This window comes from Somniosus microcephalus, chromosome 33 (genome assembly GCF_052327205.1).
Source record: "Somniosus microcephalus isolate GS21.2 chromosome 33, FLI_Smic_1.0, whole genome shotgun sequence".
Taxonomy (NCBI): Eukaryota; Metazoa; Chordata; class Chondrichthyes; order Squaliformes; family Somniosidae; genus Somniosus; species Somniosus microcephalus.
Genome location: NC_141019.1, coordinates 27,329,570 through 27,354,261, shown reverse-complemented (window position 1 = coordinate 27,354,261; position 24,692 = coordinate 27,329,570). Strand labels below are relative to the sequence as shown.

At 49.3% G+C, this 24,692-nt stretch overlaps 1 protein-coding gene across 1 annotated transcript; it reads right to left on the bottom strand.

Moving 5' to 3' along the window:
• Positions 1–10,843: 10,843 nt before the first annotated feature.
• Positions 10,844–22,742, bottom strand: LOC147097038 (uncharacterized). Its single transcript, XM_085972793.1, has 3 exons — positions 22,577–22,742; positions 14,984–19,263; positions 10,844–13,971 (listed from the first exon to the last, which is right to left on the bottom strand). The coding sequence occupies exons 1-3, from the start codon at positions 22,648–22,650 to the stop codon at positions 13,934–13,936; spliced, it is 4,392 nt and encodes a 1,463-aa protein (XP_085828919.1). The 5' UTR covers positions 22,651–22,742; the 3' UTR covers positions 10,844–13,933.
• Between the last annotated feature and the right edge of the window lie 1,950 nt (positions 22,743–24,692).

Sequence of the window (24,692 nt, the reverse complement as noted above, 5' to 3'; positions counted from 1 at the left end):
ACATTCCCAAACATTTAACAGGCAACATTAATGGCGAGGATTGCTGATAAGTTATCACAATTGCCTCGTGGTGGTTGGAACACTGTTGGTTGGAATTTACAGAAGAACAAAGGGTCCAATTGCCAGACAGGGCCCAGATGTCAAGCGGAGGAATAAAGGCCCTGGAACATTTGCCATTCTGAACTTTGCCTCCTGCTGGAAACTGCAAGTGTGAATACGGCACGAGAGGATTGGGTTTCAATTGCGACATCCCCGCCCTCCCCTATCTTGCCGCCTCTGAGGGGGTCATTTTCTGACTTCACACGGCTGGTGGACAGCCTCACCCACTGGGGCCGTGGGAAATTCAAGCACACACTGCATCGAATCTTCCCACTGGAAACTCACACAGCACGCTCCCCGTGGCTGAAGGTCCTGACTGCAGTGCAACCTTGGCAACTGCCCCTTCAGTGTTTAAGCTCAATGTGAAGAAAGGTCCAGGAGAGCTGCTGGCACCTGTGGAATCAGATCCCAGGAAGGGAACATAGGAACAGCCCCTCGAGCCTGTTCCGCCATTCAATTCGTCGACGACGAAGTCCAACACCGCCTTCAGTGTGCCAGTGCAGCCTTCGGTCACCTGAGGAAGAGAGTGTTTGAAAACCAGGACCTTAAACCCGGCACTAAGCTCATGGTCTACAGAGCAGCAGTGATACCCGCCCTCCTGTATGCCTCAGAGACATGGACCATGTACAGCAGGCACCTCAAAGCACTGGAGAGGTGCCACCAACGCTGCCTCCGCAAGATCCTGCAAATCCATTGGCAGGATAGGCGCACCAACGTCAGTGTTCTTGCTCAGGCCAACATCCCCAACACCGAAGCTTTGACCACGCTCGATCAGCTCCGATGGACGGGTCACATTGTCCGCATGCCCGATACAAGACTCCCAAAACATGCGCTCTACTCGGAGCTCCGGCACAGCAAGAAAGCCCCAGGTGGGCAGAGGAAACGCTTCAAGGACACCCTCAAAGCCTCCTTGAAAAAGTGTAACATTCCCACCGACACCTGGGAATCCCTGGCCCAAGACCGCACAAAGTGGAGGAGAAGCATCCGGGAAGGCGCCGAACACCTCGCGTCTCTTCGCCGGGAGCAAGCGGAAGCCAAGCGCAAACAGCAGAAAGAGCGCACGTCAACCCAAGCACCCCACTCACCCGCCCCTTCAACCACCGTCTGCCCCACCTGTGACAGAGACTGTAGGTCCCGCATCGGACTCATCAGTCACCTGAGAACTCATTTTTAAATGTGGAGGCAAGTCATCCTCGGTTCCGACGGACTGCCCAAGAAGATGATGATGATCAGGGCCTAACTCCAAGAGTCAGTGCCTTCAGGAGAGCAGAAAACTGGAAGAAAATGTAATGCAATAGATTTTTCTTGATCACTGCAGAGGCTCCCTAAGAAACATCTACAAGGCTCCATGCAGCCTGTGTTTAGTAATTTTATTTTAAGAAACACACAAGCCTGCAATGAGTTGCCGTAGTTATTTTACCACTAGGTGGCAGTAGATGTCAATTCTTTCGCTGCCCGTGTCTGAACAGTGCAACATCGCCATCTGTTGAAATTACACAGCGGTACAGCTTTAATCCCTATCCATAGCAAAATATGTCTCGGATCAAAATCAATTTACTCTCAACTAGATTTGGGAGCGTAGCTGCTTTTAAACTCCTCCTTCTCCCAATCAGAATCTGAGAAAACGGCCCCTTGGATGGCAACAACTTCACTTTCTGTCTGCAATGCTGGGATTGTTCTCATTTAGAGTAGAGAAGGTTAAGAGGAGATTTGATAGAGGTGTTCAAAATCATGAGGGGTTTTGATAGAGTAAATAAGGAAATACGGTTTCCAATGGCTGAATGGTCGATAACGAGAGGGCACAGATTTAAGGTAATTGGCAAAAGAACCAGAGGCGGCATGAGGAAAAACTTCTTTACGCAGCGAGTTGTTGTGATCTGGTACTGGCCCTTCCTGGGGTACTGGTCCACGGGCACTGGCCCTTCCTGGGGTACTGGTCCACGGGCACTGGCCCTTCCTGGGGTACTGGTCCATGGGCACTGGTCCTTCCTGGGGTACTGGTCCACGGGCACTGGCCCTTCCTGGGGTACTGGTCCATGGGCACTGGTCCTTCCTGGGGTACTGGTCCACGGGCACTGGTCCTTCCTGGGGTACTGGTCCACGGGCACTGGCCCTTCCTGGGGTACTGGTCCATGGGCACTGGTCCTTCCTGGGGTACTGGTCCACGGGCACTGGTCCTTCCTGGGGTACTGGTCCATGGGCACTGGCCCTTCCTGGGGTACTGGTCCATGGGCACTGGTCCTTCCTGGGGTACTGGTCCACGGGCACTGGCCCTTCCTGGGGTACTGGTCCATGGGCACTGGTCCTTCCTGGGGTACTGGTCCACGGGCACTGGCCCTTCCTGGGGTACTGGTCCACGGGCACTGGCCCTTCCTGGGGTACTGGTCCATGGGCACTGGTCCTTCCTGGGGTACTGGTCCACGGGCACTGGTCCTTGCTGGGGTACTGGTCCACGGGCACTGGCCCTTCCTGGGGTACTGGTCCATGGGCACTGGTCCTTCCTGGGGTACTGGTCCACGGGCACTGGTCCTTGCTGGGGTACTGGTCCACGGGCACTGGCCCTTCCTGGGGTACTGGTCCATGGGCACTGGTCCTTGCTGGGGTTCTGGTCCTTGCTGGGGTTCTGGTCCACAGGCACTGGTCTTTGCTGGGGTTCTGGTCCACAGGCACTGGTCTTTGCTGGAGTTCTGGTCCACAGGCACTGGCCCTTGCTGGGGTTTTGGTCCTTGCTGGGGTTCTGATCCACAGGCACTGGTCTTTGCTGGGGTTCTGGTCCATGGGCACTGGTCCTTGCTGGGGTTCTGGTCCACAGGCACTGGTCTTTGCTGGGGTTCTGGTCCATGGGCACTGGTCCTTGCTGGGGTTCTGGTCCACAGGCACTGGTCTTTGCTGGGGTTCTGGTCCATGGGCACTGGTCCTTGCTGGGGTTCTGGTCCATTGGCACTGGCCCTTGCTGGGGTTCTGGTCCATGGGCACTGGTCCTTGCTGGGGTTCTGGTCCATGGGCACTGGTCCTTGCTGGGATTCTGGTCCATGGGCACTGGTCCTTGCTGGGGTTCTGGTCCTTGCTGGGGTTCTGGTCCATGGGCACTGGTCCTTGCTGGGGTTCTGGTCCATGGGCACTGGCCCTTGCTGGGGCTCTGGTCTACAGGCACTGGCCCTTGCTGGGGTACTAGTCCACAGGTACTGGCCCTTGCTGGGGTACTAGTCCACACGTACTAGCCCTTACTGGGGTTCTGGTCCATGGGCACTGGTCCTTGCTGGGGTTCTGGTCCATCGGCACTGGCCCTTGCTTGGGGTTCTGGTCTGCAGGCACTGGCCCTTGCTGGGGTTCTGGTTCATGGGCACTGGCCCTTGCTGGGGTTCTGGTTCATGGGCACTGGCCCTTGCTGGGGTTCTGGTCCATGGGCACTGGTCCTTGCTGGGGTTCTGGTCAATGGGTTCTGGTCCATGGGCACTGGTCCTTGCTGGGGTACTGGTCCTTGCTGGGGTACTGGTCCATGGGCACTGGCCCTTTCTGGGGTTCTGGTCTACGGGCATTGGCCCTTGCTGGGATTCTGGTCCATGGGCACTGGTCCTTGCTGGGGTTCTGGTCCATGGGCACTGGTCCTTGCTGGGGTACTGGTCCATGGGCCCTGGCCCTTGCTGGGGTACTGGTCCATGGGCACTGGTCCTTGCTGGGGTTCTGGTCCATGGGCACTGGTCCTTGCTGGGGTTCTGGTCCATGGGCACTGGTCCTTGCTGGGGTTCTGGTCCATGGGCACTGGTCCTTGCTGGGGTACTGGTCCTTGCTGGGGTACTGGTCCATGGGCACTGGTCCTTGCTGGGGTACTGGTCCATGGGCACTGGTCCTTGCTGGGGTTCTGGTCCATGGGCACTGGTCCTTGCTGGGGTACTGGTCCTTGCTGGGGTACTGGTCCATGGGCACTGGTCCTTGCTGGGGTACTGGTCCATGGGCACTGGCCCTTGCTGGGGTTCTGGTCTACGGGCATTGGCCCTTGCTGGGATTCTGGTCCATGGGCACTGGTCCTTGCTGGGGTTCTGGTCCATGGGCACTGGTCCTTGCTGGGGTACTGGTCCATGGGCCCTGGCCCTTGCTGGGGTACTGGTCCATGGGCACTGGTCCTTGCTGGGGTTCTGGTCCATGGACACTGGTCCTTGCTGGGGTTCTGGTCCATGGGCACAGGTCCTTGCTGGGGTTCTGGTCCATGGGTACTAGTCCTTGCTGGGGTACTGGTCCATGGGCCCTGGCCCTTGCTGGGGTACTGGTCCATGGGCACTGGTCCTTGCTGGGGTACTGGTCCATGGGCCCTGGCCCTTGCTGGGGTTCTGGTCCATGGGCACTGGTCCTTGCTGGGGTTCTGGTCTACGGGCATTGGCCCTTGCTGGGATTCTGGTCCATGGGCACTGGTCCTTGCTGGGGTTCTGGTCCATGGGCACTGGTCCTTGCTGGGGTACTGGTCCATGGGCCCTGGCCCTTGCTGGGGTACTGGTCCATGGGCACTGGTCCTTGCTGGGGTTCTGGTCCATGGGCACTGGTCCTTGCTGGGGTTCTGGTCCATGGGCACTGGTCCTTGCTGGGGTTCTGGTCCATGGGCACTGGTCCTTGCTGGGGTACTGGTCCTTGCTGGGGTACTGGTCCATGGGCACTGGTCCTTGCTGGGGTACTGGTCCATGGGCACTGGCCCTTGCTGGGGTTCTGGTCTACGGGCATTGGCCCTTGCTGGGATTCTGGTCCATGGGCACTGGTCCTTGCTGGGGTTCTGGTCCATGGGCACTGGTCCTTGCTGGGGTACTGGTCCATGGGCCCTGGCCCTTGCTGGGGTACTGGTCCATGGGCACTGGTCCTTGCTGGGGTTCTGGTCCATGGACACTGGTCCTTGCTGGGGTTCTGGTCCATGGGCACTGGTCCTTGCTGGGGTTCTGGTCCATGGGTACTAGTCCTTGCTGGGGTACTGGTCCATGGGCCCTGGCCCTTGCTGGGGTACTGGTCCATGGGCACTGGTCCTTGCTGGGGTACTGGTCCATGGGCCCTGGCCCTTGCTGGGGTTCTGGTCCATGGGCACTGGTCCTTGCTGGGGTTCTGGTCCATGGGCACTGGTCCTTGCTGGGGTTCTGGTCCATGGGCACTGGTCCTTGCTGGGGTTCTGGTCCATGGGCACTGGTCCTTGCTGGGGTTCTGGTCCATGGACACTGGTCCTTGCTGGGGTTCTGGTCCATGGGCACTGGTCCTTGCTGGGGTTCTGGTCCATGGGTACTGGTCCTTGCTGGGGTACTGGTCCATGGGCCCTGGTCCTTGCTGGGGTACTGGTCCATGGGCACTGGTCCTTGCTGGGGTACTGGTCCATGGGCCCTGGCCCTTGCTGGGGTTCTGGTCCATGGGCACTGGTCCTTGCTGGGGTTCTGGTCCATGGGCACTGGTCCTTGCTGGGGTTCTGGTCCATGGGCACTGGTCCTTGCTGGGGTTCTGGTCCATGGGCACTAGTCCTTGCTGGGGTTCTGGTCCATGGGCACTGGTCCTTGCTGGGGTTCTGGTCCATGGGCACTGGTCCTTGCTGGGGTTCTGGTCCATGGGCACTAGTCCTTGCTGGGGTTCTGGTCCATGGGCACTGGTCCTTGCTGGGGTTCTGGTCCATGGGTACTAGTCCTTGCTGGGGTTCTGGTCCATGGGCACTGGTCCTTGCTGGGGTTCTGGTCCATGGGCACTGGTCCTTGCTGGGGTTCTGGTCCATGGGTACTAGTCCTTGCTGGGGTTCTGGTTCATGGGCACTGGTCCTTGCTGGGGTTCTGGTCCATGGGCACTAGTCCTTGCTGGGGTTCTGGTCCATGGGCACTGGTCCTTGCTGGGGTTCTGGTCCATGGGCACTGGTCCTTGCTGGGGTTCTGGTCCATGGGCACTGGTCCTTGCTGGGGTTCTGGTCCATGGGCACTGGTCCTTGCTGGGGTTCTGGTCCATGGGCACTAGTCCTTGCTGGGGTTCTGGTCCATGGGCACTGGTCCTTGCTGGGGTTCTGGTCCATGGGCACTGGTCCTTGCTGGGGTTCTGGTCCATGGGCACTAGTCCTTGCTGGGGTTCTGGTCCATGGGCACTGGTCCTTGCTGGGGTTCTGGTCCATGGGTACTAGTCCTTGCTGGGGTTCTGGTCCATGGGCACTGGTCCTTGCTGGGGTTCTGGTCCATGGGCACTGGTCCTTGCTGGGGTTCTGGTCCATGGGTACTAGTCCTTGCTGGGGTTCTGGTTCATGGGCACTGGTCCTTGCTGGGGTTCTGGTCCATGGGCACTAGTCCTTGCTGGGGTTCTGGTCCATGGGCACTGGTCCTTGCTGGGGTTCTGGTCCATGGGCACTGGTCCTTGCTGGGGTTCTGCTCCATGGGCACTGGTCCTTGCTGGGGTTCTGGTCCATGGGCACTGGTCCTTGCTGGGGTTCTGGTCCATGGGCACTGGTCCTTGCTGGGGTTCTGGTCCATGGGCACTGGTCCTTGCTGGGGTTCTGGTCCATGGGCACTAGTCCTTGCTGGGGTTCTGGTCCATGGGCACTGGTCCTTGCTGGGGTTCTGGTCCATGGGCACTGGTCCTTGCTGGGGTTCTGGTCCATGGGCACTGGTCCTTGCTGGGGTTCTGGTCCATGGGCACTGGTCCTTGCTGGGGTTCTGGTCCATGGGCACTAGTCCTTGCTGGGGTTCTGGTCCATGGGCACTGGTCCTTGCTGGGGTTCTGGTCCATGGGCACTGGTCCTTGCTGGGGTTCTGGTCCATGGGCACTGGTCCTTGCTGGGGTTCTGGTCCATGGGTACTAGTCCTTGCTGGGGTTCTGGTCCATGGGCACTGGTCCTTGCTGGGGTTCTGGTCCATGGGCACTAGTCCTTGCTGGGGTTCTGGTCCATGGGCACTGGTCCTTGCTGGGGTTCTGGTCCATGGGCACTGGTCCTTGCTGGGGTTCTGGTCCATGGGCACTGGTCCTTGCTGGGGTTCTGGTCCATGGGCACTGGTCCTTGCTGGGGTACTGGTCCATGGGCCCTGGCCCTTGCTGGGGTTCTGGTCCATGGGCACTGGTCCTTGCTGGGGTTCTGGTCCATGGGCACTGGTCCTTGCTGGGGTTCTGGTCCATGGGCACTAGTCCTTGCTGGGGTTCTGGTCCATGGGCACTGGTCCTTGCTGGGGTTCTGGTCCATGGGCACTAGTCCTTGCTGGGGTTCTGGTCCATGGTTACTAGTCCTTGCTGGGGTTCTGGTCCATGGGCACTGGTCCTTGCTGGGGTTCTGGTCCATGGGTACTAGTCCTTGCTGGGGTACTGGTCCACAGGTGCGAGCTGCCCTCCAGTATGGCATTCTTTCTGTGAGCGCAGACAGTGAATATCACAGTAGGTTATATCTCTGTGGATATCCAAGGCCTAATGACACTCTCACCTTGCAGGATAGCAGTAACTGTGGCTAATTTTGCCTTAACATAGAAGATTGGAGCAGGAGTAGGCCATTCGGCCCCTCGGGCCTGCTCCGCCATTTAATGAGATCATGGCTGATCATCCAAATTCAGTAACCTGTCCCTGATTTCTCCCCATATCCCTTTCGCCTTAAGAAATATATCTAACTCCTTCTTAAATATATTTAATGAATTGGCCTCAACTGTCTTCTATGGTAGAGAATTCCACAGGTTCACCACTCTCTGGGTGAAGAAATTCCTCCTCATCTCTGTCCTAAATGGCTTACCCCTTATCCTTAGACGGTGACCCCTGGTTCTGGACTCCCCCGCCACCGGGAACATCCTCCCTGCATCTAGTCTGTCTAGTCCTGTTAGAATTTTATAAGTTTCAATGAGATCCCCTCTCATTCTTCTAAACTCCAGCGAGTACAAGCCCAATCGACCCAGTCTCTCCTCATACGTCATTCCTGCCATCACAGGTATCTGTCTGGTGAATCTTCGCTGCACTCCCTCCATGGCAAGAACATCCTTCCTCGGAGAAGGTGACCAAAACTGCACACAATACTCAAGGTGTGGCATCACCAAGGCCCTGTACAACTGCAGCAAGACATCTTTGCTCCTGTACTCGAATCCTCTCGCTATGAAGGCCAACATACCATTTGCCTTCTTAACCGCCTGCTGCACCTGCATGCTTACCTTCAGCGACTGGTGCACAAGAACACCCAGGTCTCATTGCACTTCCCCTTCTCCCAATCTATTGCCGTTCAGATAATAATCTGCTTTCCTGTTTTTGCCACCAAAGTGGATAACATCGCATTTATCCACATTATACTGCATATGCCATGCATCTGCCCAATCACCCAACCTGTCCAAATCATACTGGAGTTTCTCGGCATCCTCCTCACAGCACACACGCCCACCCAGCTTTGTGTCATCTGCAAACTTGGAGATATTACATCTAGTCCCCTCGTCTAGATCATTAATATATATTGTGAATAGCTGGGGTCCTAGTACCGATCCATGCGGTACCCCACCAGTCATTGCCTGCCACTCAGAAAAAGACCCGTTCATTCCAATTCTTTGCTTCCTGTCTTCCAACCAGTTCTCTATCCAAGTCAGTACCTTACCCCCAATCCCATGTGCTTTAACTTTGCACGCTAATCTCTTATGCGGGACCTTATCGAAAGCCTTCTGAAAGTCCAAATACACCACATCCACTGGTTCTCCCTTATCTATTCTACCAGTTACATCCTCAAAAAATTCCAGTAGATTAGTCAAGCACGATTTACCTTTTGTAAATCCCTGTTGACTTTGTCTGATCCTGTCACTGTTTTCCAAGTGCTCTGCTATTATATCTTTTATAGTGGACTCTAGCATTTTCCCTACTACCGATGTCAGGCTTACCGGTCTATAATTCCCCGTTTTCTCTCTACCACCTTTTTTAAATAGTGGGGTTACATTAGCTACCCTCCAATCCATGGGAACTGTGCCAGAGTCTATAGAATTTTGGAAGATGACCAGCAATGCATCTACTATTTCTAGGGCCACTTCCTTAAGTGCCCTAGGATGTAGATTATCAGGCCCTGGGGATTTATCGGCCTTCAATCCCGTCAATTTCCCTAACACCATTTCCCTACAAATACTGATTTCATTCAGTTCCTCCCTCTCATTAGACCCGATGTTCCCCGACATCTCTAGGAGGTTACTTGTGTCCTCTCACCAGAGGGCACTGCGACCAACTGTGATACCCAGCACTATCTGGGTGAAGTGAGCTAACTCCGCACAGGCCAGGGATAGGGCTTGAACCGCCCTGCTCCGCATGGCTCAGCGCACCATGTTTCCCAGCTATGCCACACAGCCCGAGGTCAGAGTTCGATTGCTGTTTGGCAAGCGAAGGTTCCAGGTTGAAAGCTGTTTATAAATTTCCAGTTCTAGGTTAGAAAAACAACTAGTATGAAATGATTGGCTTTCTTTCTCTCATTTTAGAACTTTTCAGCACCATCTACCATCTACAAGATGCACTGCAGCAACTCGCCAAGGCTTCTTCGGCAGCACCTCCCAAACCTGCGACCTCTTCCACCTAGAAGGACAAGGGCAGCAGACGCATGGGAACACCACCACCTCCAAGTTCCCCTCCAAGTCACACACCATCCTGACTTGGAAATATATCGCCGATCCTTCATCGTCGCTGGGTCAAAATCCTGGAACTCCCTCCCTGACAGCGCTGTGGGAGTACCTTCACCACACGGACTGCAGCGGTTCAAGAAGGCAGCTCACCGCCACCTTCTCAAGGGCAACTAGGGATGGGCAATAAAAGCCAGTGACGCCCACATCCCATGAACGAACAAAAAAAAAAGGAAGTGTGGTAGATGCTATCCAATAGATATGTCAACAAATAGACACCACAAGCTATTTTAGGGAGAAATAATGTATTGTTACATAAGCATATCTTTTATATACACATATGACTAGTTCCTTTGAATACAAAGTTGATAAGATGTTGTCTCAACTACACAAAACAAGTCAAAGTAATGAATGGTAAGTGGGCTATTTGACTGGGGGGGGGGCATTAAAACTCAGTTGGATCCTGTTCTCCCCTCCATGTTCATAGATACACTTTACAGCAAGGGTCAGTGGACAGTACGCAGGAGTGGGACCCCAACTGATTCGTCACCTGCCTAGTCCAGAGAGTTACGCCAATTGTACCGCCAACTCTACAGCCCTGACTCAGCACAGACAGAAGATGGAACCCGAGACCTCGATGGCCTCTAGTTATCGCACCCAATGATGCATTGGCCACTGAGTCATAAGGAGCGCCCGAGTTCTCTCTTTAACCCTCCCTTTCAGGTCCTAAATTAACCCTTTTGTCAACACAAATATCTGGATGCCTCCAGCACAGTTTAACTCTGTACATCAGTTTCACTTTTTGTACAAATCAATAAAACATCGCATCAGTGTGGCAATGTAGAGAGGAAGTCTACGTGAATTAGAAATGATTCAATAAAGATCTTATAATTGAGACACAAGTCAATTTCAATCATAACTTCACAGCATCCAAATCCGAGCATTACATAGAAACATAGAAGATAGGAGCAAGTGTAGGCCATTCGGCCCCTCGAGCCTGCTCCGCCATTCAAAGAGATCATGGCTGATCAGCCAAACTCAGTACCCTGTCCCTGCCTTCTCCCCATATCCCTTGATCCCTTTAGCCTTAAGAAATATATCTAACTCCTTCTTGAATATATTTAATGAATTGGCCTCAATTGCCTTCTGTGGTGGAGAATTCCACAGGTTCACCACTCTCTGGGTGAAGAAATTCCTCCTCATCTCAGTCCTAAATGGCTTACCCCTTATCTTTAGACTGTGACCCCTGGTTCTGGACTCCCCCGCCATTGGGAACATCCTTCCTGCATCTAGTCTGTCTAGTCCTGTTAGAATTTTATAAGTTTCAATGAGATCCCCTCCCATTCTTCTAAACTCCAGCGAGTATAAGCCCAATCGACCCAATCTCTCCTCCTACGTCATTCCTGCCATCCCAAGTATCAGTCTGGTGAATCTTCGCTGCACTCCCTCCATGGCAAGAACATCCTTCCTCAGACACTGCGACCAAAACTGCACACAATACTCAAGGTGTGGTCTCACCAAGGCCCTGTACAACTGCAGCAAGACATCCTTCTTCCTGTACTCGAATCCTCTCGCTACGAAGGCCAACATACCATTTGCCGCCTTAAACGCATGCTGCACCTGCATGCTTACCTTCAGCGACTGGTGCACAAGGACACCCAGGTCTCGTTATTATTAGAAGCGCTTTCACATCAGAGAGCAGTAGATTGATAAAAGCATTCTTGATCGATATCCCGAGTTTTTTTTTATTATTTCAAGGCTTAAGAGACTATTTTCAAAAGGAAGTCGAAACTTGCGAGGTTTCAACTGGTTCAGATCGATGACGGTCGCAGACCCTTCACGAACTGTAAGTTATCAGGTTCAAACTGTTACAGTGGGAGAGGAGGTGCACATCTCCACTGAATGACTCTGGAGAGACTTGTGTAAGAGATCTCCCCAGAGACAGTGAAGCAAGTTTTTGTTTTGATTGGTTCCTGGGAATTTCTTGACCAATGGCAGCTCAACTAATAAATAAAATTGTTACCCTCACATCAATAAATCTCTGCATGTAAAAATGGGGCAGCGGCTTCTAACCTTTACTGTCCATTTGTTTAGTGTGTGTTACTTTAGATTACGGTTAATATTTTCCTAATTGCATCTTGACCAAATATCTCTGCTTAGCATATTTAAGCAGAACCGGTCAGCTAAAACGTTTGAAATGCAAGACTTGCGTTCAGAACCTCCCTCCAAATGTGGGTAATGGCGCAGTCCTTCTAAAACACGATTTTCAAGTACGGCGTATAAACATAAATAAAAAGAGATGCTGTCAGCATTTAAAATATGCTACAAAATATAAAGGGCTAGAAATTCATCTCGGACGGTAGTGCAAAACCAGCTATATCGGATCGGATGCCCGTTACACGCAGCGCCCGATATTCAGTTGCATTGACTGCTGTGAATAACGGGCGGTCAATCTGATACCGCCCGCTTTGTGTTACTGCCCTGCCAGAGATGAATTTCTAGGCCAAAGATTCTAATTGGAAATCTGGGATTGTTTAAAGTTTAATTGGTCACACATAATTGTCGGCAATACCTTTAATGTAGGGGTTTTTTCAGAAAAATTACTTGACTATTTGAAGAGTTTATGCTTTACTTGATTTTCGATGTTTTATGTGGGAAAAAAAAGTTCTGGTTACTTTCTCCGAAAACTCTTTTTCATGGGGCGTTTTCGTTCTCAGTAACTTTCCAATGATGCACCAGCATGCAGAAAGAGATGGGACTGACAAATAGCAAGTGCAAACATGCTCTGAGTGGCGAGTCTGGCTGTCAATGATAAAAACCAATCTAGAAGTTGTACACAGGCGTGCATACTGGGAATTATAGCTTGCTAGTTTGAATCGTTGCATTTATCAATGTGGGGACTTAAAACCTCCACAAACTCACTGCTTAGACCTTCTCGCATAGGTGCAGGAAAGATTGTCACAGACATTTCAGACACAGACACTGCTGCTGTATAAATAAGTCTCATCGTGTGCGTGCGAATTTTATATTAACGTCTTTATTTTTTTTATTTTTTTTTTACAATCCTTTGTTTCCAGTAGTAAGTACTCAGTGCAGAAACCAAGCTGTCAGACTACAGCATCACCTTCAGCAAACAGATACTGCTGGAGAAAAATATTCCATTTGACCTATTTTACTCACTAGATTCATTCAGGACACGAGTGGTCGCAGAAGATCACCAGACTACAGAAATGTGGTAATTAGCCAGTCGTTCTGAATACCTTCCATTTGAGGCTTTGTTGAAATAATGGTACCTTGATTTCAGTCTTCAATATAAGATTTAAATCCTGCAGGTTAAATTTATTTTTAAAGAGTACAGGAGAGATTGGGATCTTGGTCAATGGAAAAATTCATGAAAAAGGCACCCTGTTGAGGCACCACTTCAAATCGCTGTACGTCCTAAAAGGAAGGATTGTTTAAACCCAGCTCATCATAGGATGTCTAAACTGGCAGAAATTGCTAACAATTTATCGCTGATAAATTAACTTTTTCTCACATACGCTTTCACTGCTTAATGTGTGCAAGTCAGTATTCGACACAAGTTTCATTATTCAGTGCATGTGTGTCACTGCACAATGTATGCATCGTACCACTTTTTAAAATATTCGTTCTTGGAATGTGGGCGTCGCTGGCAAGGCCAGCATTTATTGCCCATCCCTAATTGCCCCTTGAGAAGGTGGTGGTGAGCCGCCTTCTTGAACCGCTGCAGCCCGTGTGGTGAAGATACTCCCACAGTGCTGTTAGGGAGGGAGTTCCAGGATTTTGACCAATTGTGTGCTTCTTACCATAATGGATGTGATTTCACTTACACTAATTTAAATATTTCAGCATATTTTGCAGTTCAATGTGTGTCCAGTTCACTGCATGTGTTTCAATACATGACCTTCATTATAGTGAGCGTGATTTTTCAAATGCATATATTTCTGTATGTGAAATACATTTCAGTTATGCAATAAATGTGACTCAGCAGCATGATCTATGTGTATCCATACTTTGAAGTATGTTCCCCAACAATGCCCCATACATAATTGTCATTTACAATGGGACATATTGTATAGACCGGCATACACTGTACCCCTAAATAACTTCACGGCATCTTCGTATTCTGTGAATGTACATTTTCATCAAGCAAATTAAAACTTACACTCGCAGCACTTAACCCACCCCTTGTCCCATCAAACAAGAGGCCCACTCTTGTGGCTCTGGTACTGATACTGTACTTGATCAACTTTCCTCCATTTCTTCGGCACCATTTAGTGAATCTCACCAGCACATTCTGCATCACTTTCACCTGTGCAACAAACAACCACAATGTTAACAATTACTGATTAAAAAAAGGGGGCAAACAAAGGAAATATACTGCCTCTCTCAACGCCCAGGATCTCAGATATGTTAAGAACGAGAAAAGACCACAGCCCAGCAAACCCGCTTCACAAACTATATACAATCTACCCCATCATGGACGCTATGCCATCCATTTACTCTCCCGAGGGATCAATTGAATGAAGTTTAATAGAAAATCTAAGATTAGTTTGAATGCAACACATTTCCCATTAAATCTCATTCAGCAAGGTTGAATGAGATTTAATGGGAAATGTAAAATTAAGCTCAGCATGAATTGCTGGATGAGTTTGAGAGAGACTGTGTTAAATGAGATTCAGGAAGACATGTTGATTGAGATTTGGGAAGACATAGTAGACAAGGTTCAGTCAGATATGTTGGATAACGCTTGGGAGAAAATGTAAAATAGGTTTCCATGAGCTGTTGACTGGGATTAAGCAGGACATTTCATAACTTTTTTTTATTCATTCATGGAACGTGGGCATCGCTGGCAATGCCAGCATTTATTGCCCATCCCTAGTTGCCCTTGAGAAGGTGGTGGTGAGCCGCCTTCTTGAACCGCTGCAGTCCGTGTGGTGAAGGTACTCCCACAGTGCTGTTAGGGAGGGAGTTCCAGGATTTTGACCCAGCGACGATGAAGGATCAGCGATATACTTCCAAGTCAGGATGGTGTGTGACTTGGAGGGAAACTTGGAGGTGGTACCGGGATGGGAGAGAGTAAAGGTTGATGCCCATTAATGACCTTATAGCTTTAGGCTTTTTAATATTGGCCATCGAGTAACTTGAAGATTTACTCCCTGAATGTTTGGTGAAGTGAAAAGGATTCACGAACACTTGTGGTGCAGGCCCTATAACTGCCAACAGGGCTCTGAACCACTTTCAGTGAACTCACAGAAGCAAACCATAATGTAAATAAGAGCAAGCAGCCAATGCAATCAGGCCATAGACAGGTGGTCACTTACTTGCAGTTTCACTTCTGTCCATTTCAGTGTCTGAATTCCCCAGGGTGCTCCTCCCGCTTTCTTTTATTTCAACTGCCATCTCGGCATATTCCAGGCGTTCAGCCCCATCAGATGGCTCTAGGTGGGTGGTATTTGCGGTATTGCCAACTCCTGGTTCACTCTCACCCTGGTCCTCTGACAGTTCCTTTAGAAAGTTCTCAATGGTGGAGAATACCTCACCTTCCACCTCTTGAAGTGGATCTACCCATCTGTGTGTCCATGGGTCTGTATTTCCCAACTCCTGCAAGTTCTGATCCTCAATGTTCTCCTGCGAGTTCTGATCCTCAATGTTCTCCTGCAAGTCCTGATCCTCAATGTTCTCCTGCGAGTCCTGATCCTCAATGTTCTCCTGCGAGTCCTGATCCTCAATATTCTCCTGCAAGTTCTGATCCTCAATGTTCTCCTGCGAGTCCTGATCCTCAATATTCTCCTGTAAGTTCTGATCCTCAATGTTCTCCTGCAAGTCCTGATCCTCAATGTTCTCCTGCGAGTCCTGATCCTCAATGTTCTCCTGCGAGTCCTGATCCTCAATGTTCTCCTGCGAGTCCTGATCCTCAATATTCTCCTGTAAGTTCTGATCCTCAATATTCTCCTGCGAGTCCTGATCCTCAATGTTCTCCTGCGAGTCCTGATCCTCAATGTTCTCCTGTAAGTTCTGATCCTCAATGTTCTCCTGTGAGCTCCCGTTCACACTCAGTTCATTCTCTGATTCTTCATGTTCTGGAGGGAAGCCTTCGCTGCAGACATTGTCTCCATTTATTGTGTCCAAACGTTCCTCAGTCTCACCTGTCAGACTCTCTGCCTTGCTGCACATGATCACAGTGTCCGCCGAGGTGCTGCTGTCGGTGCTGCCAGGAGATAGCACCTCATTTTCTTCTCTGTTTCTTTCTGGGGTTATCACTTCATTCGCCAGTAGCCGTTCCACCTCTTCATCATCAGACTCGGAATCAGGAGCCGTGTGGCGGCGGATCCGTGAAATGGATTCAAACACCATGTCCTGCAGGTTCTGTGGCGGTGGTTCAGATCTGTGCTCATGAAACGTCTGAAGATCTTGGTATTCGGAATCTTCTTTGATCTCTGTCTTGGAACTGTGTTCAACAGGGAGGAAGGAAGATTTGTCCCCTGAGACTTTTTGGTCCCTTATATTCACCTCCTGGATATCTATCTTATCACTGGTCCCTAAATCAATCTCTCCATTGTACATAACGTCATCCAATGAATCGTGGACAACGTCAGAAGGCCCAACAATTGTTGGTTCTACATTTTTCCATCCAACACCATCTATTATTTTCTTAGACTTGCCCAAACTGTCCACTGTGTCATCAATCCACGGTCCTGATCTCTTCTCTTTTACAGATTGTGTGTGAAGATAATTGACCAGAGAATTCTCCCTAATCGTTCCAATGTCCTTATCTTCTGCCTCTGCCCCATTCTTCTCCTTCATCTGCAGTTCAGTCGAGTCTGTATCCAATATGGGAAGACCCAATATCCGGGTGGCCCTTTCTTTCATGCTTTCTTTCACTTTGACATGTGGAAGTGAATCTTCGTTTTTCTCAAGGTCCCTTACACTGTATTTGGAATTTCTGCTCCTATTACATTCTGAAAGATCTTCCCCATAATAATGGCTTTGTCCAGCTCGGGTGTTTATGATCTTTTTGTATAGTGATTCGTGTTCAACTGTTTCTTTCACTGCTCCACTTAACTCTCGGCCCTTTTCACTCTGGTCGCGAACTTTCTCGCTGTCAAGGCGAGTGCCCTGTTCAAATGAATCTTTGAAATCTTCAACTTCGATTGGGTATGAAAATCTCACCCGTTCTTTCTTTGGCGAAGGAATGTATTCCGCTTTAACTATGGCACAGGTAGCGTCGATAATGAAGACCCCATCATTTTCTGTGGTCCATTTTGCATCTTCACTTTTAAAGCAACTGCCTGCCCTCACAGAGGAGTGTATTGGCTGCTTCCATTCAGGTAGTTTTCGTTCTCTGTGCTGATGCTGGGCACCGTCCCTTTCTTCAGTTGTGCTGGAGAAATGTCGGCGCATACTTTCCAGAGGAACATCCCACGCTTGACCTTTTGCAGGCAAAGACGTCCCATGTTCGTCCCATCTCCAATCCGAAGCCTTGCGGCCATCTTCAATGTGGTTTCCTAATGATTTGTCTTGCCTGCACCTATTGCTGGAAAACAGAGCAGTTGCTCCCATTTCATTTTTCCTGGGACCTCTCTCCCATTGACCACCCTTTGCACAAAGTTCTCGCTCTCGTGTCCCCTTCTGCCTCGGTGCCTGTAGATAACTTAAAGGGGTTTCAGCACTTCTGTGATCAAAGCCCCAACTTTCTTTTCTCAGCGTGCGGTCAGGGTTTCTCTCTCTCGTCATCTCTTCCCCATCACTCCAACACAGTTGCTGCCTCATTCTGCTTCCAGGTGCCTTCCTATTGCCAGCACAGAAGTGGTGGTCTGAAACTGGAGAATAATTCATATTTCTGGGGCCCTGGTTCTCAATATCGCCAGAGCTATTTCTAGATTTCGTCCCATCTGAACGAGACTCTTTGATTGGGTAACCATTGTCGTCCACACGATACGAAGGTTTTGCTGCCTCCACATTGGAAGATTTAGAACTTTTAAGTTCATTCCACCCTTCATAAAACCTCCTTTCGTGCTTGGCCAACAGGGGTTGCTCTAGATTGTGGGGCCTGCTGGGCACACTTGATTTCCTGCCGACTTTGGGGAGTGTATGAGACATCGTTGCTCCATCTCCCTTTGAGTCTTGAACTGACTGGCTGGTATCAGGTCGAGAGATTAAACAGAAGACGACTTCACCTTTTTTACTTCGAAGAACTTCGCCCTTCATCCTGTTTCCCTCGTTGCTCTTTAGATCATCTTCTCTGGGCCAGTTATCCCGTTCAATCTGCGGGTTTTGCATTTTCAGACCTTCATGTTTCAGATCTGATCTCTTAGACTTGCCCTTGGTGCTTCTTCCAGATGTGTGATACAGTGGGAGGCTGGCTTCTTTTTGGTGCTGTGTAACTCCGGGATATAAATACTTGTCCATAGCATGCCAGGTACCATAACTGGAGCGAGTGTCCTGCTCAGTGAGCAGTTCCCCAAAGCGTTCAGGATCTATACATTTTCTCTTCTGATTTACTTGGCCCATTTTCTCGCTTCTACTAACTTCAGAACAATACGGCCTCTCAGCACTTATTGTCGAAAAGCGATTCTGTGGGGATTTAAATCCTAGTTCTGAATTTGGAGGATAACTTCTATCTTTTCCTCCATCGAATGCACCATCGCTTCTGGCTTGAATTGCTGCTTTCGCGTTGGACCCGAAAACATCATATCTGCCCTGATGTTTTCTCTCTCTGCTTAGTAGTTGTTGGAGGGCGTAAGGAGGCGGATCAGTGGGGTCTGGAAAGCTGGGCTTATTTTGAACGGCGGGTTGACTTTTCTGCAGATCCCTCTTACAGTTCTCCAACTGTGCCATTTTCCTTCCCTGTTCCGCTCCCCTTTTCATCTGCACGTACATCTCATAACTTGGAGGTTTCAGCGGTCGTTCTTTGTAGCCTTTGCCTTCAAAACTATTGGGGGACAGTGAAGTTCTCAGTTCTGACTGATCTTTCAGCGGGCCGAGCTGCCTGTTGTCTGATAGATTGGAAGCATCTCTGAGAGACCAGTGATCTGGCGGCCACTGCTCTTTGTAAGATGGATACACGTCGACCTGTCTGTAATCCACAGCTTGGTTGACGGGAGGTGACTGCGGTAAATCCCTTAGACAGGGATACAGGGGCGCCCATTCCTCATAGATTGGTTCATACAGTAGGGGCAGAGGTCTTCTAGTCTGCTTTTGCTGGTTTCTCAGTGGTAGCCTCACTTGCTCTGGGGAACTCCAGCCTCTCCAGTTCATGTTGTCTTCTTTTGCTTCCTGCTTCTTTTTCTTTTCCTTATAGTACTTCTCCAATTTTTCTTTTGACTCCCATGTTCCCAAGTCTTCCACGCCACCCCTGTCCCAGTACCCCTCCAGCTTGTGTTTTTGCACTTTCCCCTCTTTGACAGTCATGGCTTTGCCGGACATGCCAGGCTCCCACAGGCTAGCCCGTGGGTCACTGTGCACATTTCTGGGCTGTGCTTCCCAGTGATTGGTGGAATCCTGGAAAACGTATGGAACCGGTTCCCTTTGTCTCCTGGGGTTGACGTCTCTCTCGGTTCTCACTGAGGCCGGATGTGGTATATAAGGGTTTTCCCAATAGCTGTAAGCAAAAATAAATCAATATATTGCCTCTGGGTTAAGTAAATAAAATGCAAATTTAGCATACATATATAAAGGTGCTTCAAAACAAAGATTCACAAGACTGATTATTTGTACAATGTTTGTCATCATAAACTTAAGCATGTGTCATACACAGAGTACTTAATGGGAGCGAGGATGGACACATCTGTTATTACGAGTGTAGTAAATAATCTGTGATGGCCAAGTGGGTCGATGAACCATCCAGTGTCATCCTTTTTTTAAATGTAGTGGGCGTCGCTGGCAAGGCCAGCATTTATTGCCCATCCCTAGTTGCCCTTGAGAAGGTGGTGGTGGCCATCTTGAACCGCTGCAGTCCGTGTGGTGAAGGTACTCCCACAGTGCTGTTATGGAGGGAGTTCCAGGATTTTGACCCAGCGACGACGAAGGATCGGCCGATATATTCCCAAGTCACGATGGTGTGTGACTTGGAGGTGGTGGTGTTCCCACGCGCCTGCTACCCTTGTCCTTCTAGGTGGAAGAGGTCGCGGGTTTGGGAGGTGCTGCCGAAGAAGCCTTGGCGAGTTGCTGCAGTGCATCTTGTAGATGGTACACACTGCAGCCACGGTGCACCGTATTAGAAGACATACAGGCCAGGAGGTCCCAGGTTTGATCCCTGGACTGCATGCAGTTAGTTCATCTCAACCAGTGCAGCAGTAGGGGTGCGAAAACTGGCCTCAGTGGCCCTGTATACAGAGGGAAGAAAATCACCATCCAGTTACCTCTGCTGGAAAGTGTGCATGGTCGGTGAGGATAGGATTGTGCTCAGCTGGGATCATGAGTGTCAGCTGTGGCTCAGTTGGTAGCACCCTCGCCTCTGAGTCAGAAAGTTGTGGGTTCAAGTCCCACTCCAGAGACTTGAGCACAAAAATCTAGGCTGACGCTCCAGTGGAGTGCTGCACTGTCGGAGGTGCCGTCTTTCACGACCACCGGACGTCCCAAAGCACTTTCCAGCCAATGAAGTACTTTTTGAAGTGCAGTCACTGTTGTAATGTAGGAAACGCGGCAGACAATTTGCACACAGCAAGCTCCCACAAACAGCAATGTGATAATGGCCAGATCATCAGTTTTTCGGTGATGTTGGTTGAGGGATAAATATTGGCCAGGACACCGGGGATAACCCCCCCTGCTCTTCTTCGAAATAGTGCCATGGGATCTTTTATGTCCACCGGAGAGGGTAGACGGGGCCTCGGTTTAACGTCTCATCAGAAAGACGGCACCTCCAATAGTAAAGCACTCCCTCAGTACTGCCCCTCCGACAGTGCAGCACTCCCTCGGCACTGCACTGGAGTGTCAGCCTAGATTTTTGTGCTCAAGTCTCTGGAGTGGGATTTGAACCCACAGCCTTCTGATTCAGAGGCGAGGGTGCTGCCCACTGAGCCACTGGCTGATACTGTGCTTTATAACACATTAGATCCACTCAGTAGAACTTCGTAACTCCCTGCTGCTGTATATTCAGTGCAAAATGAAGCTTCGTCTCTGGATTTTACAATTAGACAACCTGGGAAGTTCGAATAACTCAATAATTTAGTGATGTGAAGCTACACGGAGCATTCTGTAATCAGGAAAGACATACTGAAAATGATATGTTGACCCGCATCGCTCAGGTTATCGGATATCACTCATTAGTTTCAATTTTACTGATGCTTGTGACCATATAATGGCATCACGTCACACCACATCAAATTAAGCACCAGATAAGTCTGCTATTTTGTTACATAGAAACATAGAAGATAGAAACATAGAAGATAGGAGCAGGAGTAGGCCATTCGGCCCCTCGAGCCTGCTCCGCCATTCAATGCGATCATGGCTGATCATCCAAATTCAGTACCCTGTCCCTGCTTTCTCCCCATATCCCTTGATCCCTTTAGCCTTAAGAAATATATCCAACTCCTTCTTGAATATATTTAATGAATTGGCCTCTACTGTCTTCTGTGGTGGAGAATTCCACAGGTTCACCACTCTCTGGGTGAAGAAATTCCTCCTCATCTCTGTCCTAAATGGCTTGCCCCTTATCCTTAGACTGTGACCCCTGGTTCTGGACTCCCCGACCATCGGGAACATCCTTCCTGCATCTTGCCTGTCTAGTCCTGTTAGAATTTTATAAGTTTCAATGAGATCCCCTCTCATTCTTCTAAACTCCAGCGAGTATAAGCCCAATCGACCCAATCTCTCCTCATACGTCATTCCTGCCATCCCAGGTATCAGCCTGGTGAATCTTCACTGCACTCCTTCCTCAGATAAGGTGACCAAAACTGCACACAATACTCAAGATGTTTGATGGGTTCATGGTTTCACATCTAATACAATTGTTTGCTGTTTATTTCCATGGTGCAAATGGAAACCATTCGGGCAACCAATGGACATGATATTCATACAGTGAGTGGATCCAGCATCAGGAGCATTAGCTTCGACTGCCAGGTGAATGACTATTGTGCACCCTCCAAGAGTCCTATATATAGTTAGCTTGAAGGTTAAAGAATCAAGTGTAAATGTGACAGATGACGCAGGTTAGGATCCAGTCACAGCTAAAAATATACCACTCGCATGAGATATGGAGCGGACTCTAGTACATGCTTGATCCAAATACCGTTTCAAATGAATGCCCCAGCCACAATATCCATGTGACAGAACTGGAACTTGGACAGCAACTTAAAGGAAATGGCAAATATAAGCCACTGACTAACAAAGCAATATAGATCAAATATTCTCCTCAAGCTCATCTTTTACAAGATGGACAAAGTCATTAAAACATAAGAAATAGGAGCAGGAATAGGCCATTTGGCCCCTTGAGTCTGCTCCGCCATTCAATAAGATCATGGCTGATCTTGGGCTCAAAGCCACTTCCCTGCCCGCTCCCCATAACCCTTCACTCCCTTATCTTGCAAAAATCTGTCTATCTCCACTTTAAATGTATTTAATGACCCAGCCTCCACAGCTCTCTGGGGCAGAGAATTCCACAGATTTACAACCCTCAGAGAAGAAATTCCTCCTCATCTCGGTTCTAAAAGGGCGACCCTTTATTCTGAAACTATGCTCCCGAGTTCTAGATTTCCCCACGAGGGGAAACATCCTCTCCGCATCTACCCTGTCGAGCTCCCTCAGTATATCTTATATGTTTCAATAAGATCACCTCTCATTCTTCTAAATTCCAATGAGTATAGGCCCAACCTGCTCAACCTTTCCTCATAAGTCAACCCCCCTCATCTCAGGAATCAACCGAGTGAATCGTGTCTGAACTGCCTCCAATGCAAGTATAATTAATTGGTGCTTACGTGGATCTCCCAGGAAAGGTCCCATATTTACCCAGAGAGTCATAGTTGCCATAATTCCTCATCCCAGAGTTCATTGCCTTCTTTTTTTTGAATTTTCACCTTCAAAAGGGAAGAAAAATGCATCAATAACAAAGGGGAAAAGACATTTGGACATTACTACGCTGCCTAGCATATGTTTATTCTACATGTACTGAAGTACTTCTTTCTTTTCACCCCATTCCTCAAAACTGGACTGCTGAGCAGCAGGCCCTCCAAATACAGGGATGGCACTTGGAAGAAGGAAACATGACCCCAACTCAAGATTTGTACAACACACATCAGCCGTGGCTCAGTGGGTAGCACCCTTGCCTCTGTGTCACAAGGTTGTGGGTTCAAGTCCCACTCTAGAGACTGGAGCACAAAAATCTAGGTTGACACTCCACTGTCGGAGGTGCCGTCTTTTGGATGAGACGTTAAACCGAGGCCCCGTCTGCCCTCTCAGGTGGACATAAAAGTTCCCATGGCACTATTTCGAAGAAGAGCAGGGGAGTTCTCCCCGGTGTCCTGGCCAATATTTATCCCTCAATCAGCATCACTAAAACAGATTATCTGGTCATTATCACATGGCTGTTTGTGGGAGCTTGCTGTGTGCAAATTGGCTGCTGCGTTTCCCACATTACAACAGTGACTACATTCCAAAAAGTACTTCATTGGCTGTAAAGCGCTTTGGGACGTCCTGAGGTCGTGAAAGGCGCTATAGAAATGCAAGTCTTTTTTTCTTTATCATGTATTATCTTACTCTATAAGGAGAAGGCGTGAAATTCACAGAGGCTTCCAGGAGAAAAGAAATGATAAAAGGAATTTACCAAAAAAACTTAAATTAAAAATCAATCCATTGCAGTGCTACCGAATGTCTATATTGGGACAAGTTTCATCCCCAGTTTAAGCAGTTCTTCTAAAGTCCATTGCAACCTCGGGAGCATGAATCCAAGTAAATGTTCTCAGAGTTGCTCTGCACTAAACAAGGTTTGCGTTTGGCTGCATGGCAATGGGAAGATTTACCGTAACATTTTGAAAACGAGAGGAATATACGTAGAACTACTCACCAACTGCTCAGTGTATGGTGCAGACTTTCTCTGTCTCGCTTTCGCTGTGTCACATTCCCTCAGTCCGCCCCAGCTAACGCTCAGCTCGCTGTTTTGCTGATTCTAAATGACCGGTTATTATTGTTTTTTGAAAGTATACTCTAATAAAGTCCTGTGTTTGTTCTTCTCCTCTAGGCTACGGAATTCAACTCCCTGAGTGAGATGGGCAATACTTGTAATTTACTGCTAAACTTTAATAATTACAAAACGACACAGATTAGTGTCAAAGGACTCTCTAGTACCAACACTCCCACCAAACTCTGCACAAATTCCTCTTCATGTGAAAATAATGAGCTGAAAGCAGCCTGGCAACAGCGCTGATATCAGCACATTATTAGAGCTGTGTTGACAGCATAAACAGTGATGACCACTGTCTCTCGCTCGCCCTCGCTCTCAAATACTAACATCCTTGGATTGTTAAATCATGTTGGTAACCCAACTTTGGACGTGTTTCGGTGGGGCTTGTTCCAAGGAAGGTGGGACAAGAATTCGGCCCATCTTAGTCAAGACCCCACCCTAAATGCTGACTGCCATCTTTCTGTGTGAAGCTCATCACAGACGATTTCAAATTCCTAATCCTGCCACATTAACTTGTCAGGCTGAGGTTTCGACCCACTCCAGCCAACTTTGGTTAAAGGGATTAAAATACAGAAACCAGGATATTTGGGGAACGTCTGCGGATGTCTGCACACACAAAATGAGACAGTTGTGGCTATTCAGAGTCTCTTCTGCCCTGAATCTATAGGCTGCTCTAACTAGTGTAGATTGAGGGAAGGGGGAAGACGATGGTGGGAGATTGACGAGTCAACTAATCAGATGAGATTTTGACAACATTGCTGGACTTCCTTTTAAAATTGTCCTTCGATTTTCCTCTAACTAGAACCCTGCCCCCAGTTTATCTATTCACGTTTGTTGAGACTGTCGTTGGGTTTTATTCCCAAATATTTTAATTTCTACAGATTCCCCGACCTGCTCTCCCACATGAGGCACTT

Coding starts and splice junctions, on each gene's coding strand:
- LOC147097038 (XM_085972793.1), bottom strand. CDS start 22,650: ATGAACTCTGGGATGAGGAATTATGGCAACTATGACTCTCTGGGTAAA. Junction 19,264..22,576: donor ACCTTTCCTGGGAGATCCAC/GTAAGCACCAAT, acceptor TTTTGCTTACAG/CTATTGGGAAAACCCTTATA. Junction 13,972..14,983: donor GGACAGAAGTGAAACTGCAA/GTAAGTGACCAC, acceptor TTTGTTGCACAG/GTGAAAGTGATGCAGAATGT.